The following is a 19010-nucleotide window of genomic DNA, read 5'->3' on the forward strand; positions in this document are numbered from 1 at the left end:
AGGCAAACACATGTTAAAATTAAAATTTGCGACTAACTGGATACAATGTTTTTTCACAAATGTTCTCATATTAGATTTTGTAATAAAAAATATTTTGCAGACCTAATTTAATTTTATTCTTATAGCGCTGGTGTTGGTAGAACTGGAACATTTATCGGGTTTGATTGTTTGATGCAAGAAATAAAAGAAAAACAAAGTGTTAATGTTTTTGAGACTGTTCTTAATATGAGAAAACAAAGAAGTGACATGGTCCAATCCAAGGTAACTAATTTTTTAATTTAACCAATAATCCTTAACCTAAAATTTATTAAATTTTTTTTACACAGGGCCAATATATATTTCTACACAAATTGATTGCTGAAGTAAATTTATTTGGAAACACTGATATTGAAGTAACTAAGCTTAAAAGTGAAGTTAAACAAAATAGGTACAAAATTAAACACATTTTTATTTTTTAAATTTTATCATTTTTGGTTTTTGTTATCTCTTAGACAACATATATTTTCTATATCAGTAAATTTAAGATAATCAGTTGTTACACAAACATTTTATAACTTTTTTAAATGAAACACAGATCAAGAGAAAAAGAATTTAACAAAATTGATAAAATTGGACCCTTAAAAGCCTCACAAGAAATTGCTAAGAGACCTGAAAATATTGAGAAAAACTTAAACCAACATATTTTACCCTGTAAGTTTGGGATAAAAATGTTTAATTATTTAACATCTTAACCTGGTTTATAGTATGGGTAGTTGTAGTTACGTTTATTTCTACAATTTAATATAACCACATTTATTCTACAAAAATTTAAGTTTTTATTGCCATCTTGTTAAGGTTTTAAGTTTTTGTTTGTTTAAAAAACTAAATACTAACAATTGTAAATAAATTTTTTAACACAGATGATCATGCAATGTTTATACTACCACCTTTGGCCAATGATTTTACGCCTCCCTATTACAATGCTACATTTATTACGGTACTGTCGCTAGATATTTGATAAACATTTGTTTAAGTTGCTAATATTTCTAAAAAAAAATTTTATTTTAGGGATACAATTTTACAGAGTCAATTTTGGCCGCACAGACCCCCACTAATGACACTGTTGTAGAGTTTTGGCATGGGATTTGGCATTATAAAATTCAAACTATTGTAATGTTATCACAATTGCATGAGGAATTAAAGGTTTTTAAAAAAGGGTTTAACTACTTATGTTAAAATTTCCCTGTAGCGGTTTTTTAACTTTAACTTTAAAAATGTGTGTTACAAAAAGTAATTTATTATTTTCAGGGACAAAATATTCAATACTGGCCTGATAATGAGGGGGAAAGTTTAAGTTTTGGAAGTTACAAAATACAACTTGTCTCAGTTCAAAAATTTGGTGTTTATTTAAAAAAAAGAAAAATTGTTATATCGTTTAACAATATTCAGGTTAAAATCAATGTTATTTTAAATATAATTAAAAATATTGCTCTACTAAGTTTCAGTACAAATATTTGTTTTTAATAAATAGTGCAATATAGGATGTTAGGTTTTATTGCTATAATTAATCTAAATTGTTTTAAATCAGTTTCAAGTAATCCACTACCAACTCTTGAAATGGGAAGCTAGCCAGCCTCCAAATTGTGATGTCATAATTGACTTGATTGAAAAAGCTCAGAAGACTTGTTTGCAGGGTGGAGGAAATATGGCTGTACATTGCAGGTTTGAAGCTAATGTTATTTTTTAATATAAAATGTATACTACATGTGATTGATTGCTTTCTATACTTTTGCTTAATTATTAGTGATGGAGCGGGTCGAACAGGGGTGTTTATCGGAGCTTTGAACCTGATTGAGCAAATAAAGAATGAAAGTAAGGTTGATGTTTTAAGGACAGTCAAGGACATGAGGGACATGAGACCTGGAATGGTAGAGAATTTGGTAAAAGTTACAACTTTTAAGATTATTTAAATTTTTGGTAGAAAAAAAAATTTAAATTTAAAATATATTTTTAGGCTCAATATGAATCTCTGTATGAAATTGTAGTAAAATATGTTGATTCATTTTCTGATTATCAAAATTTTTTCCCATTAAAAGTGTAAGGAGAACATTTATTGTGTCAACGGAGCATTTTTAAAATGTATATTCATATAAATAGATATAATAAATACTAAAATTTAGTAAGAGCAAAATAAAATAATTTTTTAAGTTTTAATAAAGATTTATTTCACATTTTTGCATACTTATGTAAACTAGTTGTGGTTCGATATTTAAAAATTTATATGATAGCTTTGATTTGCCTGGTGTTCAAGATATTTATTAATGTGCAACTATAACCTATTGTCTTTATCAAAATGTTATTATAGAATTAAAGTAAATATAAACATAAAAACTATTGTTAATTTTATTTTAAAAAAAATGCTCTGTATAATACTTTTAAAACATTGTTACTTGTGTAAATATTTGCCTGAAGATTGTAAACTATAAAACCTTCCTTTGTGTAGTAAATATTTGTGTTTGTATATTGTTAAAAGTTTCCTAAAAGTTTATATAATACTTTTAAAGAGTTCAAATATTTTTCATTTTATGACCCATAATTCTTTCTCTACCACCACATCAGAATGCATCTTTTACATTAAAAAATTGGATGAATTCTTTAACGTAAATTTATTTATTATGATTTATTAGGAATTTATATAATTTAAAATGCATCTTCTTTTTATTACTTTAACAGTATTGTTATTTTGTAACACTTAAAATTTATATAGTTTTAAAATATAGAAAAAACAAAATATATTTTTATAAAAAAACAGCACTAAAAACAGGTTTGTGTTATATTATGAATTATTAAAACAAGTTAACTTCATTAATTAAAAACCATAATTTTGTGAACTGTTAATTGATTAAGCAAATGTTTTGATTAAGCAAAAAATGTTATTAAGCAAATGTTTTGTCATGTCAATCACCTCTGTTGTGTGTAACTCTTTATACAAACAGTAAGAAGAACTTTTTTTTTATGTGTTTGCATTAGTTTTATTGGTACTAAATGTTTGATACAGATTTTTTATTGTCTGTACATCAACTAGCAATTAAGTATTTTATTATATTATAGTTATAAAATATTTGATTTTTAATTATGTTTTGTTAGTTTTTTTAAGTGATCTCTTTTAATGTGCTACCATGAAACGTTATAAAATTGTAGTGTGCTTGTTTATTTTTGTATTAACCTGGAGGTTAGGAACATCTCAAGGTAATTGCTTCATTGGGCATGGATTTTTTTCAATTAGATTTTTAGCAGTAATTGCCGAAAAATTTAAATTAATTTTAAACCTGTGTTAAGCAATGTTTTATTATAAAGTCATGTTTAAAATTATTGTTTGTTACTTATACAATTTTTATATTTTATTATGACAATTTTTTAAATTTAATCTTTATAAATAATAGAATATGTACTAGTATATATGTGACTGAATAAAGTTGTTTTATGACTGTTTTGTCTACAGCTGCTGTTATACATCATAATGGATACTCAATTAGTTTTTATAACATGTCAACGGATGTTGTATCTCATTCTGAAGCCGAACAAAAATGTCAAAATATTGGAGGAACTTTGTTGATGATTAAAACTTATGATATTCAACAAATTGTTGAACACCAATTATGGAAATGGGATGATGTAGCTTCTAAACAATGGCAAACTGGTTATTGGATTGGTGCAAGTGGTAATGCAACAACCTATGATTGGACTTGGAGTGATGGTACACCAGTACCACGGCCTGGAACCAGTACTGATAATAGTTATGAAAACTGGTATGGCGGTGATCCCAATGACAATCCAGGATATCTTCGAATGAGATCAACAAGTGCACATCAACTTGGAAGTTGGTTTGATCGACCTGATTCTCAACCTGGATATATTTGTCAGGAAATAAGTAAAAATGTTTTATGAGATAGTAAACATAGTGAAAAAATTCGTTTATTTATCAAGGCTTTTTAATATTTTTAGTTTCTGATTAATTTTTGTTTTAAATTCTTTAGGTATTACATATATAAATATATTTAAAAAAAGGGTAATGTATTAAAGAGAAAAACTTTTTTTAATATTTAACAACTGGTAATTTAAATATTTTTACTAGATCCATGTTCAACGCAGCCATGTACAAGTATAGGAACAAATGGAAGTTGTACTGTAACAAGTGATTTAAATTATCAGTGTTCTTGCTATGATGGTTATTATGATCCAGATTGTAATTCAGGTGGGTAAAAAACATTTATTTGAGTAAATAAAAAAAATATATAACAATGAAACTAAAAAATTATAAATCAAGTTGGATGTGGTTGACAACAGTTTTTAGATTTTAATAATAAATTAAACTAAAAAGGAATTTTTGAGTTTAAATTAAAAAAAAAAATTTATAATTAAACTTTTGTTACTCATCTCTAACACAACCTTGTGGAATTAGTTAAAATTCTATTATTAATGTGCAAATTATTATTGTGTTTGATAAGTTGGTTTTTGTGATTAAAACTGCATTTCGGGCATGTTTAAAGCAAAATATTTATACTTTATTTTTTGCTTATGAGAGCTAATCAACTTTTTGTGTTTAAAATGACCTTTATTTAAAAAACTTTTCAAATTTTGTAATTAAAGATCCATGTACAAATCAATGTACAAGCAAAGGGGCAACAGGGTGTACAGTCACTGATGACAACTTGAATTATAATTGTGATTGTCAAGATGGTTATTATGATAAAAATTGTACTTCAGGTGAATATAGTTATAAAATACATTTTTCTGTCAGTAATTTTATAGTTTAAAATGTAAAAATTTTAAACACATTGGAATTGCGATTTTTTTTATTAAGTTTGAGTGTCTTAAAAGCCATTTTTATAGAGTTGCAACGACTTTTGCTCATGAACAATTAGAATTCTAAAATTTAATTATGGTGTTTATTATTGTTGTGCGCTTAATATTGTGTATTAACCTTTAAGTATTACTTATTACTAATTTCCAAGTGTAATTTATCTTTATTTATATTTAAAGATCCCTGTACAAACCAATGTATAAGTGACGAAGCAAGAGGGTGTACAGTCACTGATGACAACTTGGATTATGACTGTGTTTGCCAAGAAGGTTACTATGATAAAAATTGTACTTCAGGTGATTATATTTATAAATCTTCACATATAAACAATCTGCAAAATGCCAAATATTGTTATATTACTTAGTATAAATTTCAATAATTATAATCTTATGATTAATAGCAAAAAAAAAGTAGCAAAAAAAAATTATAAATTTTGTTAGACCCATGCACTATAAATAATTGCTTAAGTAATGGTACAACAGGAACTTGTAATATTAGTGGTTCAACTTATTATTGTGAATGTAAAGATAGTTATTTTGATCAAAATTGTACTTCAGGTAGAAAATATTTTAATTATTGTAAATAAAACTCTTATTTTTCAAAATCTTTGTATACGACAAGTTTTTATAAATTAATACAAACTAAATTTGTAACAAATGGGTGAAGCAATTTGATAAAAGCACATTTTTTAAGTTTTTATTGTTACAATATATATACTTTTTTTTCTTTATCATGTTTAGATCCATGTACAATACAACCATGTGAAAATGGCGGAATTTGTTATATTAATGGTTCAACTTATCAATGTGATTGTTTACCTGCATATAATGGATATAATTGTGATGAGGGTAAAATCTTTTTTTTAGGAAATTGCAATAGTTTTAACAGCACAGCTATAATAAGGAAATTCACGATAATTTATAAATTTATATATTTTAATGCGATGTAATTAAAAAAAAAATTCAATTCACTGTTTTAAACAAAAGGTTAACATGTGATTTATTTCTTTTTGTTAGTTATGTTTTAATTTAATGTGATGTAATTAAATTAATTTAATTTAAAAAAATATCTAATAATTATTTAATATATTTACATTTTTTCAGTTCCAGCTTCAGTATTGCCACTTAATGGATATAACATTACATTTTACAACATAACAGCTAAAATAACTCATTTTGAAGCTAATATAAGATGTGGCAGAAATGGAGGTGAATTGTTGATCATAAGAGATGAACAAACTCAACAAATTGTTAATGAACAATTATGGGAATGGGAATCTTATGTTGATAATAATCTTAGTTGGCAATCTGGTTACTGGGTTGGTGCAAGTGGTACTGCAACACCATATAACTGGCAATGGAGTGATGGTACTAATATACCATACAACACCACCTTTGGTGGTGATGGTTATCAAAACTGGCATAACTATCCTAATTACAACCCAAGTGACAATCCGGGATATCTTAGAATAAGATCATTAAAGGAATATGTACTTGGAAGTTGGTATGATAATCCATCACAACAACCAGCCTATGGTTACATTTGCCAGGAAATAAGTAAGTTCAGTTGTATTTTTACACTTATTTTTTATTTTTGTTTATAATAAAAATTGATGGATTTACCAAAATAGTAAAATTGTGTTGTTTTTAATTTTTAGTAATGCAACAGCTTATGCTACTGGATTTAAAATGTTGTAATGTGGTTGCAAATTTTAACAAATATTTAATAATTTACCCACACACCACAAATAACAGTGTTAATTATTTTATAGGTCCTTAAATTGGACATACATTTATGACAGCCACTATGCTTCATTATTTACAGATGGTTAATAAACTAATGTTGTATTTAACTAATTTTTATTTGTGAATCTTCCTTTCATGTTAACAGTATTTAATTACTTACTTAAAAGATTTATGTTCAACACATTCATGTACAAGTATAGGAACAAATGGAAGTTGCACTGTAACAAGTGATTCAAGTTATCAGTGTCTTTGCTATGATGGTTATTATGACCCAGATTGTATTTCAGGTAATTTTTTTATATATCTTTATCTTTGATGTGGGAAGGTTGATTTTACGACCTAAACATAGAGTTACAGCTGTTATTCTGACCCAGCCTTAAGTTGCCTTTGGCAGTTTTGAATATTATTTATTATAATTGCCAAATAATTAAGCCGCTGATTACGTGCTGGCTCAGCAGAAGTTCATACTGTTTATTATGCATTTTATAAGGGTGCTACAAAATGAGAGTAGTGGAGGTCGAACCTACAACCTCATGTAGTGTAGCAAATGTTCTCACTACTACACCCAGCTAGCTGCTAATTCTAAATAAACAATAGGCACAATGTCTATTTTGTAGTAATTTAAAAAAAAATTGTGTATGTAGTTTTATTAAAATATATACAAAATTTAAGTAAATAATTTTGTTGGAATGTATTTAATAATGCGGTATTACTAATAAGCAATTTTTTAATTATTATTGTTATGGTTTTCAACTATGTTTTAAGTGTTATTTTTTAAAACTACTTTTATGAATATATAATTATTATTTAGATCTTGTAAATCTGGTAAATATAAGTATTTTAACTACATACTGTTTAAATTAATTTCCATTGCATGTACATACTAATAATATTTTTATTAATTATATAGATCCATGTACAATACAACCATGTGAAAATGGCGGCACTTGTCATGTTAATGGTTCAACTTATCAATGTAATTGTAAAGATGGTTATTATGATCAAAATTGTACTTCAGGTAAAAAAATAATTTTAATTTTTAAATATTGTAAATAAAGCTATTATTTTTTAAAATCCTTTTATCTGACAATTTTTTATGAATGAGTACAAGTTAAGTTTATAACAAATAGGTGAAGTGATCTGTTAAAAGCACATTTTAAGATTTTTAACTCTACAATGTGTTAACTTGTTTATTTATTTACGGTGTTTAGATCCATGTACAATACAACCATGCAAAAACAATGGACTTTGCATCATTGATAGTTCAACTTATCAATGTAATTGCTTACCGGAGTACAATGGATATACTTGTGATGAAAGTAAAATATTTTTTATACACTGTAATAATTTCAACAGAACATCTATTAATAAGCAAATTAACAGTTCTTTTTGTCAGTTTTTTAAACAAAAGAATACTTAATGATTTAAATACTTTTGTTATCTGTGTTTTTTTTTAATGTAATAAAATTAAAAGTAGTTTTAATCAAAAAAATTAGGTAAAGTTAGATATCAATTAATGCATGTACATTGTTTTAGTTCCAGCCTCTATTTTACCAGTAAATGGGTACAGCATCACATTCTACAACATAACAGCTAAAATAACTTATCTAGAAGCTAACAAAAGATGTGGTATAAATGGAGGTGAATTGTTGATCATTAGAGATGAACAAACTCAACAAATAGTTGATAAACAATTATGGGAATGGGAACCTTATGTTGATGATAGTCTTAGTTGGCAAGCTGGTTACTGGGTTGGTGCAAGTGGTACTGCAACACCATATAACTGGACATGGAGTGATGGTACTAATATACCATACAACACCACATTTGGTGGAGATGGTTATCAAAACTGGTATAAAATAAATAATGCATATAATCCAAAACAAAATCCAGGATATCTCAGAGTTAGATCATTATCTGGTTATTATGTTCTTGGAAGTTGGTATGATAATCCATCACATCAAATTGCTTATGGTTACATTTGCCAAGAAATAAGTAAGCTCTGTTGTATTTTTACACTTAAATTTCTAAATTGTATGAATTTATCAAAATAATAAATTTGTGTTTTTTTTAGCATTTATTAATGCATTAGCCTACCCTATTGTCTGAATTTTTAATTGTTGTAATGTGGTTGTAACTCTTAACGAATATTCAACAATTTCCCTGCACATCACAAATGTTAAATTTACTCATTTTTTATTTGTGAATTTTAACTTTTTGTGCAACAATATTAATCACTTAAAGATCCATGTTCAACACAACCATGTACAAGTATTGGAACAAATGGAAGTTGTACTAAAACAAGTGATTCAAGTTATCAGTGTTCTTGCTATGATGGTTATTATGATTCAGATTGTAATTCAGGTAATTGGAATTAGCAAAGATGGTTTTCATGCTGATAACTGAAATTTGGTTATTAAAATTATGTTAATCTTGAGATTTAAAATTTAATCAACGATGCCTTTTGCAAAACGTATTTTATAAAATCGTAATAAATAGAATTATTGTATAAAAATCTGATTTGTAATTCTAATATATATATATACACAATAAATACTGGTATGTTTAGATCCATGTTCAAATAATTATTGTATTAGTGATGGGACAACAGGAATTTGTAATATTGATGGTTCAACTTATTATTGTGATTGTAAAGATGGTTATTATGATCAAAATTGTACATCAGGTAAAAATATCATAAATTTTAAATATTGCATTCTTTAAAATGATTGTAAAACAACTGTTGTGTAACAAAACTGAATTTTAAACAACAACCAAACAGCTTTAATTGAACTAATACTTAAATAAGAAGATTATTAAATTATCCTATTTGTTTTTTTTTTTAAAAAGAATTGCTATAAACTCACTACAAAAATATGTTTTTATAGATCTTTAATATATTTAATTTTAACCTTTTAAATGCTTCTTTAGATCCATGTACAATTAATAATTGCATTAGTGATGGTGCAACAGGAATTTGTAATTTTGTTGGTTCAACTTATTATTGTGATTGTAAAGATGGTTATTATGATCAAAATTGTACTTCAGGTATGAAAAGGTTCCAAAATTATTTATGCAAGATTTTATTTTTAACCTTACTATTTGTAAGAGTTTGGAAAAAAAGATAAAATGTATAGTTATTGTATATAATGTAGCTGTGATATCTTTAGTAAAGTGTTTAAAATTTTTTGTTTGTTTTTATTTAAATATTAAGATCCATGTACAGTACAACCATGTAATAGTAATGAAAATTGTAATATTATTGGTTCAACTTATCAATGTGAATGTAAAGATGGATTTTTTGGGCCAAATTGTACTTCAGGTAAATATTTTCAAAAACCACTTCTGGTTTAAATTTGAATGCGTTTTGTTTTTGCTTAATAAAATCAAAATTTATTGGATAACCTTATCTATCGTATAAATATATATTTTTATTAGGTTGTTACTATTATTTTTTTAACAGATGCTTGTGCACCAGATCCTTGTTTAAATGGGGGAAGTTGTATTAGAAAATCAGAGGATCCATATTATCAATGTAGTTGTCAAGATGGTTATTATGGTGATATTTGTGAATTTGGTAAATATGCTTATTAATGTTATTTACTATATAATATCAGGGAACGAAATAACTGGTCGCTGCTCGCTAAAAGCGAATCGTTTTTTATTTAATTAGCGAATTGTTTTTTACAAATATATTAGAAATAGCGAATCAACCTAAAATGGTTCTGGCAAAATAAAACATCTGTGTATATTTATGTATTTTTTACGAGCTATGTTAAACCGGTTTTAACCTAATTTAATCACATCAACATATTCCTGTGTAAATGTAGGTTATTATATGGCATTTAATAACAATAACTTTACATGATCTTACAATGCAGAAATTTTCTTTCTTGCAGTTTGTTTAGTTAAGCTGTTGCGCAATTTTTTAAATACATAACATAGCCTTAAAGCAATCAAAAATGACGCGTTCTTTGTGCAAAAAATTATTAACAATTGTTTTACATTTTAAAAATGCAACTCAGGCGTCAAGTGTTATAAAAAAAAAGAAGATCACAACTTGGGCCTTATCAGTGCCAGGGAACGAAATAACGGGTCGCTAGTCGCTAAAAGCGAATCGTTTTTTTAAATTAGCGAATCGTTTTTTACAAATATATTAGAAATAGCGAATCAACCAAAAAAGGTTCAGGCAGTGATAAAACTCTCGTGTATAATTTTACGATCTATTTTACACCGGTTTCACACTAATTTAATTACATCATCATAATCCTGCGTAAATGTAGGTTACTATAGGGCATTTAATAACAATAACTTTCCATGTTTTGGCAATGCGTAAATTTCGCTCCCGAGATCGTTTAGTTGTTGCGCAATTTTTTAAATGCATAACACAGCCTTAAAAAAATTAAAAATGTCTTTTCGTGCAAAATATTCTTAACGATTGTTTAACAATACGTTACATTTTAAAAATGCCACGCAACGCGTCAAGTGTTATCAAAAAACAAAGATTATGACTTGAACCTAATAATTACTCTAAAAATGCGACCTCATTTTTAGCGAATCGTTTTTTAAATGTTAATTCGTACCCTGAGTGCTCTAAAAATTTGACGACATTTTTAGCGAATCAATTTTTAAACGTTAATTCGTACCCTAAATATAATAAAAATTAGTTCTTTTAATATATAGATCCATGTACAATACAACCTTGTGTAAATAGTGGAATTTGTAATATTGATGGTTCAACATATCAATGTGATTGTCTGGATGGATTTTTTGACAAAAATTGTTCAACAGGTTTTGTATGACGATTGATATTTATTTTTGTTTTACTTAAGTTTTAAAATAAAAATATTAACAGATGCTTGTGATCCTGTTCTTTGCATAAACCAGGGAAGTTGTATAAGAGAATCAGAAAATCCATATTATCAATGTAATTGTACTTCTACATATACTGGTCAGAATTGTGGGGAGGGTCAGTATACAGGATATTTAATGGTTTAAAAATTTTTTTATATATAATGTAAGAATTCTAGGTTTAGGATTTTTTCTTTGTGTTAAAAACAACAACGTGTTTTATAATCTTTTATTTATAATAAAGTAATTTTATAATTAAGTTACATTTATTTATGTAGGAAATTTTGTTCCATCTGACAATGTAGAATATTCCTATTTTGTAACTAATGGTGAACCTACTTCATTTAATAATTCAATAATACAAAGTGCTAGTTATGGAGGTGCACTGGCTATTATTAAAGACAACCAAACACAACTTGCTTTGGAAAGTTATTTAAAAAAGCATGTTCGCAATAAAAGCTTGTGGATTGGAGGAAGAAAAATTAATCAGGGTAAAGATGCTATTTTTAAGTTGAATCAAATTTATACATAGAAAGTTTAAATGTTGATTATTATTTATTTACTTTTTAAGAATGGAGATGGCTTGACAATAGTTTGATACCAATAAAAGAATATGAAGGATTTCATAATTGGAAAAATATTGATTTAAGGGAAATAGATGATAATGATGAAGAGTGTTTGGTTCTAGAAGAAAATACTTTTGAGTGGATAAGTCAGCCTTGCACTCAACAATATGATTTTGTTTCAGAGAAATCAGGTTATTATATTACAAGTTTTTTTATTTTTAACAAAAAAATTTCTTAAAATACTATTCTTTAGGTTTTATTTGGTTATACACCCATTGAGTTATTTTGTAGTTTTTCGCACAGACTATTAATAAATATTTATGTATGTGTTTGTAATATATTAGTCGAGAAATCATCTTTAACATTTAACCCATTTAAATATTTATTTATTAATGAGCCTTTAACAACCAGCAGTTTCTTTCGCTTTTACAACCAAGTTCAACAACTTTACTATCAACAAACAACTAAAACTCCTATTGTTGTACATTGCAGGTAGTTAAAAGCTATTATTTTTTTCAAACTAATGTTAAGACAACAAAGATATATTTAAAAAAGCATTTTTTTGCAGTAATGAATGGTGTGGGTAGAACTGGAACATTTATTGGGTTTGATTGTTTGATGCAAGAAATGAAAGAAAAACACAGTGTTAATGTTTTTGAGACTGTGCTTAATATGAGAAGACAGAGAACCGAAATGGTTCAAACTAAGGTTAAAATTTGGTTTGTAAATATTTTTAAAAACTAAAAAAAAAACTATTAACTTTATTTTATTTTGTGCTTACTAAAGGACCAATACATCTTTCTTCACAAATTGGTCGCTGAAGAATATTTATTTGGAAACACTGAATTAAAAGTTGCAAAGTTTGAAAGTCAAGTAAAATATCTTACGTAAGTTAAATATTTTTAACTTTTAAAATCCAACATTAAATAAACTTGTTTTATAGGATTGAGGATGAATTTAACAAACTTGATTTAATTGGCCCTCATCAGGCCACAAGTTTCTTTGCAAAAAGACCAGAAAATGTTGGAAAAAATTTTAACAAAGAGATTCTGCCATGTAAATTTTTATAATTTAAATATTGTTATTTAAAAAATAAAAAAATTGAATAGTTTGTTTTTAGTAATTTTAATAAACTTTATCTTCAGTGAAAATTTTTGTAATATTAGGTTATCTATATAAATATTATCTTGTATTACTGTTAAATTTTTAATTTTTAGATGACCATGCTATATTTCTCCTAGCACCCTTACCAAATAATTCTACTCCTGTCTATTATAATGCTTCATTTATTAAAGTAAGTTTATCAAATTAAATAAAAATAATGTATTTAAATTCATCTTATTATTTGGTTTACAGGGTTATAATGATTCCAAATCAATCTTAGCTGCACAAACTCCTACTGAAGATACTGTTAATGAATTTTGGCACACTATTTGGCATCATAAAGTTAAAATTATTGTCATGCTGTCACAGATGCATGAAAATCTTGAGGTAAGCTTTAATCCTGTTTTTTTGTGTATGCATGTTTTGGTAGTTAATTATATAGTGTGGTATCTTTAGGGACAAAGTGTTCAATATTGGCCAGATTCCAATCAAGAAATTTTAAGTTTTGGTGGTTATAAAATAAAGCTAACTTCAGGAAAAAGAATAGGATCTGATTTAAAAATTAGAAAGTTAATTCTTTCACTGGACAATATTCAGGTAATTATGTGGCTTTTGTTATTTATGTTTTTTAATAGAAAATTTAAAACGATTTAAAAAAAAAAGTAATGTTTATTTGTATTAAAGACTGAGGTTATCCACTATCAATTATTAAATTGGGAAACTGGTCAACCTCCAAATTGTGATGTCATAATTGATTTGGTTGAAAAGGTTCAGAAAAGTAATCAGGAAAATGAGGGAAAAATGGCCGTACATTGCAGGTTTCTAAAAAAATTTATGTGCACAAATTAGATGTAAAATTCTACAGCATAATATATAATTTAAAGAAAAAACTTAAAAAGAAATTTGTTTAAAAATCTTAATTTATGTTTACTATGTAATTATTAGTAATGTGTATTTGAACTTTATATACTAAATACTTTCTTAATATGCTCTTGTGTGAAAATTTAGTGATGGAGCAGGTAGAACTGGGGTGTTTATTGGAGCTTTGAACTTGATTGAGCGAATAAAGAATGAAAGCAAGGTTGATGTTTTCAGGACAGTCAAGGACATGAGGGACATGAGACCAGGAATGGTGGAAAATCTGGTGAGAAAAACAAATTTTTGTTTTAAAAATTTTTCTTTAATGTGGAATATAAAGTAACATATTTTACTTCATTTCTAAAATAAAATATTCATATAGTATTTATAGAAAGCAAAATATTTATATTTTTAGGCTCAATATAAATTCCTGTATCAAATAGCAGCTCAGTATATTGATTCTTTTACTAGTTATCAGAACTTTTCTCATTTAAAAATCTAAAATCAAATGAAAAATGACACTCTTGCAAATCTAAATCATTTAAATTATTAAAGTTTGGTTTACAATTTTATTTTAAATTTTTATGTTTTAGTTTTTATTTTTGTTATGATTGTTTAATTTATATTTTTTTGATTATTGTTTAATTTATATTCTTTTAATTATTATTGAATTTATTTTACATTATTGTATTCTTTGATATAAATTTAATTTTGTATTGTATTTTTAAATATATATATACTCTTTTTTAAATTCTTTTATTTTTCTTGGCTCTTATTTTAAGTTAGATATTGTTTGCCTATTTTTGAATCAAACAAACCAAAATTTATTACAAACATTTCATAACATACACCTGTCAACAAAATGTTTTGGTTTAACAAGAAATAGATTTAATTAAAAATTTTGTAGGACATCATTAAACAATATTTAGGTAAGAAAAGCAAACCTTTTTTCACAAGAATATTGTTTTTGTCTTTTTGAAGTTACAGCTTTATTTTACATTTCGGCGGTTTAAAAATTCATTAAATATATTTCTTTGTACTACCTGCCATAAAGCAAACAATTCTTGTTATTTTATAAACAATAAAATCACTTTCTTCTTTTATGTTTGCTCTTATTTCTATATAATATTACCACCAAGGTCTTTGCTTTTAAATATTCTAGTACAATCTGGTTTTTTACTGATCATTTTATTTAAAATAATTTAACAGTAATGAAACTGTTCAGATTTTGGCTTGGTTTATGTATTCTTTGTCAAGGTTTACATTCTACTATACCACAAGGTAATTTAAATAAATAATTTTAAAAATTTGGATTTAATAGAAGTATATACCGGTTGCAATAACATTTTTTTATATTTTTAGATGCTAATGCAACTGTTTTCTACAATAATAACATCATCAGTTTTTACAACGATTCAACTTTATCTTTAACTTATTCACAAGCTGAACAGAAATGTCATAATAGTGGAGAAACTTTGTTGATGATCAAAGATAATTTTACTCAACAAATTGTTGTACAACAATTATGGAAATGGGAAAGTGCAGCTCAGGACACTATAGATAGTATTGGTCACCACAATCCTGTTGGTTACTGGATTGGTGCAAGTGGAACTTCTTCACCTTATAACTGGAGCTGGATTGATGGTACACCAGTACCACAACCTGGTAGTAGTACTGGGTATGAAAATTGGTATGGTGCAAGTCCTAATAAAAATCCAGGTTACCTCAGAATAAGGTCACTGGATCAATATGGGGGTTTCTATAATTTAATTGGAGGCTGGGTGGATTGGCCAGATAATAGTTATCCTGGATATATTTGTGAACAGCCAAGTGAGTTTTCATTTAAATTCGACATCAAGCAATTTATTGTTTAATGCTTGCAAAGTAACAATTTTTGTCATAATTAATTTTGTTTATTTTGTAAACATATTTAAATTAAAATATATACCTAAATTTTTGTCAACAAAATCTTTTTATTATAATTGCGTTTTATTGGAATTTTTATAAAATGTTTTTAATTATTCTCTATTTATTAAAAATAATTTTTTGTAGGTATTTTATTATAGGGCATTTGTATGAAAAACTACGGTGGCCCAGAAGGGCAAACCAAAAAAATGATAAAAAACGAAAATATATTTTAAAAACCGAAAATAACTTTTTAAAACCGAAAAAAAATAATAAAAAAACGAAAATATATTTTAAAAACCGAAAATAAATTTTTAAAAACCGCAAATAAGTTTTCAAAAACCGAAAAAAAGTTTTACGTAAACCGAAAATAAGTTTTCATAAACCGAAAATAAGTTTTACGTAAACCGAAAATAAGTTTTCAAAAACCGAAAATAAGTTTTACGTAAACCGAAAATAAGTTTTCAAAAACTGAAAATAAGTTTTCAAAAACCGTAAATATATTTTCATGACCTTTCACCTTTGAAAAGGCTTAACTTTACTAGCCTTATGCGAAGGAACACCGGTTAGCGATTAGCCTTCCCTTTTGGGTTAAAAAGAATATTTGTTTAATAAATGTCAAACTTGTAAAGATATAACTTGTTTATTTAAGCTGGGCACTATATTATTAATCTTAATCTGTTAATATAAGATAACAAAAATGAGGTAAAACTGTGTCTGACTGTAGTTATCTTCCAATTTATAAATCTTATCCAAATTGTTTAAGTTTTAGTTGGCCTTTGCTCTTCTATAAGCAGTAAGTTGCGGCAGTTTTTCTTCTAAGTTATTTATTGGTCAATATGATTAACAACATTCAAAACTTATAAAGGCAACTTAAAACTAAGTTTGTTAAAAGAACGTTACCCTTTAATAGGGCTGGGAAGCTAATTAAAAAAAATCAGCCTTAAGGGTGTAAGTCCCAATATTTACCTAGTTTGCACATTGTTAAATTTGTTTTTATGTTTTAAAGAGAAAAATGGTGTTTATTGTTTGTAAGTATTGTAATAGCAATGAACAAGTTAAATTAAACCATAAATTTTGTACACAATGTGGTTTGCTGTTGAATAAAGAAGAGATGGCTATAAGATATTATTTTTTTTAAAGGATATACATATGATGTTATAACCAACTTTCTGTACAAGCATCATGGCATCAAATTAAGCACAAGAACTTTAAAGTCAAGACTATCAGTTTATAATTTGTCACGCCGCTCTTTGTTAAATGAAAATGAATTAAAAAATTTAATCAAAGAAAAAATTAATGGATCTGGCTGCCTAATGGGTTACAGAATGATGTGGAATTCTTTAAAATTGGATGGTGTCGTAACCACCAGAAAGAGTGTAGAAATTGCTCTTCGAGAACTTGATCCTGAGGGATCTTCATTAAGACGGGCAAAAAAATTAAAAAGAAGATCATACTGTGTTCCAGGACCCAATTACTGCTGGCATGTAGATGGGTATGATAAGCTGAAGCCATATGGATTTTGTATTCATGGATGTATTGACGGGTATAGTCGCAAAATTCTTTGGCTTGAAGTTTTAAGATCAAATAATAATCCTTCAACAATTGCAAAACTGTTCTTAACACACGTGGAAAATGAAGGTGGCTGCCCCAAAAGAGTAAGAAGCGATTGCGGGACCGAAAATGGAATATTAGCATCTGCACAATGCTTTTTTATTGATTCTACTGAAGGACATATTTATGGGACATCTCCTCATAATCAACGTATTGAATCTTGGTGGTCCACATTGCGAAAATCTGTAACAACATGGTGGATGAATTTCTTTAAAGATTTGATTGATCAAAATCATTACACTCCAGGAAGTAACATGCAGAGTGAATGTTTATGGTTCAGTTTTTCAAATATTTTACAAAAGGATTTAATCAATTTTAAAGAAAATTGGAACACACACTATATTAGAAAATCAAGATTTGATACAGTTTGCGGCCGTCCTAATGAAATATACAACTTTCCTGAATGTAGAAACACCTACGATTTTTTAATACCCATTGATTTACAACAATGCGAATATGTTAGACAAAATTTCTTACAAAATTCTAATCAAGAAAGTGCTTTTCAGGATTACTTTACGTATGTTATGGAAGAAACCGGCTTAGCATGTCCGCAAAACTGGCATGAGTCGTTATTGCTGTACTTTAAACTGTGTGGATATGCTACTGACTAAAATAAGTATTATTTTATAAGGTTCAAACATGCCAAACACAAGCAAATTTGCTATTTCAAGCTCTGTGTAATAAGTAGTTAGTAGCCTATTAAATTATGAAAATATATTTTGGGTATTTAGAAGGTAAGGAAAGGGATTTGAATTAAATTTACCTCTTGTTGCATGTGTAGTAAGTTTGTATTATTTAGCAGTGCCCTTATATATATAAATATTTTTTGTAATCATTCGCTATTTTAATTTGTAATCATTTGGCATTTTTTTAAAATTATTTTAGTGTTTGTAGTACTACTTAAGTTTCTATTGTATTACATTCATTTTTTTTTAAATATGAAAATCAATAAAACGAAATTGATTGTTATCAAATTAAAAATTTTATTTGCAGTATTTAAATCAATCCAAACCCAATTTCCCATTGAACAGCTTTTTCAAAAGAACTTTCCATATCTCTAGCAGAGCTTATATGTGTGGGCAATCTTAGTGTTAGTGAACATGTGCTAACTGTTGGTAAACACTGGCAACTCATGCCATTTGCAGTTTTTTTGCAATCATTCACAAATTCAACCGTTAAATTATAAGGCAAACCAAGCGCAGGCTTAGTAGGCGATCCACATATAAATTTCATGATAGTAGACAGTTTTATTCCAGCCTTTTCTGTAATTAAGTTGTACATCGAAATATTTCATAAATGTTAATGGTTACACGAAAAAAACATATTTTCATCATCTACCCATAAATTTTAAAATTTACTGTCATAATATTTTAAAATTTACCGTCATAATAGGAAGCTTCAAGAAAATCTAGGAAACTTTTGTATGTCTGAATTTCTCGGGTTTTGTAATTGCTTCCTTCTTCTGAAAATTGAGGTTTGAGAAGGTTGCTAATCGTATCAAAATCCCAATGAAACAATTCAGAA

General features: G+C 26.8%; 3 protein-coding genes across 3 annotated transcripts; all 3 read left to right on the forward strand.

Annotated features, from left to right (window-relative positions):
• Nucleotides 1–1628: 1628 nt before the first annotated feature.
• On the forward strand, nucleotides 1629–14496 carry LOC145749447 (receptor-type tyrosine-protein phosphatase epsilon-like). The gene is made up of 3 exons (XM_082565216.1): nucleotides 1629–1701; nucleotides 14118–14253; nucleotides 14383–14496. Exons 1-3 carry the CDS (start codon nucleotides 1685–1687, stop codon nucleotides 14467–14469), a joined length of 240 nt encoding a protein of 79 aa, XP_082421342.1. The 5' UTR covers nucleotides 1629–1684; the 3' UTR covers nucleotides 14470–14496.
• Nucleotides 12401–13958, forward strand: LOC145763714 (receptor-type tyrosine-protein phosphatase alpha-like). Its single transcript, XM_082575221.1, has 8 exons — nucleotides 12401–12497; nucleotides 12574–12713; nucleotides 12792–12892; nucleotides 12949–13061; nucleotides 13223–13299; nucleotides 13362–13496; nucleotides 13566–13706; nucleotides 13794–13958. Exons 2-8 carry the CDS (start codon nucleotides 12576–12578, stop codon nucleotides 13956–13958), a joined length of 870 nt encoding a protein of 289 aa, XP_082431347.1. The 5' UTR covers nucleotides 12401–12497; nucleotides 12574–12575.
• Nucleotides 14497–15178: 682 nt separating the features above from the next.
• LOC145741567 (uncharacterized) lies at nucleotides 15179–18097 on the forward strand. The gene is made up of 3 exons (XM_082559173.1): nucleotides 15179–15248; nucleotides 15330–15797; nucleotides 17016–18097. Exons 1-3 carry the CDS (start codon nucleotides 15179–15181, stop codon nucleotides 18095–18097), a joined length of 1620 nt encoding a protein of 539 aa, XP_082415299.1.
• The last annotated feature ends 913 nt before the right edge of the window (nucleotides 18098–19010 follow it).

The sequence above is a fragment of the Corella eumyota genome, chromosome 1, assembly GCF_963082875.1.
Source record: "Corella eumyota chromosome 1, kaCorEumy4.1, whole genome shotgun sequence".
NCBI lineage: Eukaryota > Metazoa > Chordata > Ascidiacea > Phlebobranchia > Corellidae > Corella > Corella eumyota.

Bases quoted from the DNA above. Each gene is read 5' to 3' on its own strand.
- LOC145741567 (XM_082559173.1), top strand. From the start codon at position 15,179: ATGAAACTGTTCAGATTTTGGCTTGGTTTATGTATTCTTTGTCAAGGT. The intron at 15,249-15,329 runs GTAATTTAAATA...TTATATTTTTAG, and splicing joins ACATTCTACTATACCACAAG to ATGCTAATGCAACTGTTTTC. The intron at 15,798-17,015 runs GTGAGTTTTCAT...TTTTTTTTAAAG, and splicing joins ATATATTTGTGAACAGCCAA to GATATACATATGATGTTATA.
- LOC145763714 (XM_082575221.1), top strand. From the start codon at position 12,576: ATGAATGGTGTGGGTAGAACTGGAACATTTATTGGGTTTGATTGTTTG. The intron at 12,714-12,791 runs GTTAAAATTTGG...TGCTTACTAAAG, and splicing joins CCGAAATGGTTCAAACTAAG to GACCAATACATCTTTCTTCA. The intron at 12,893-12,948 runs GTAAGTTAAATA...CTTGTTTTATAG, and splicing joins AGTCAAGTAAAATATCTTAC to GATTGAGGATGAATTTAACA.
- LOC145749447 (XM_082565216.1), top strand. The intron at 14,254-14,382 runs GTGAGAAAAACA...TTATATTTTTAG, and splicing joins CAGGAATGGTGGAAAATCTG to GCTCAATATAAATTCCTGTA.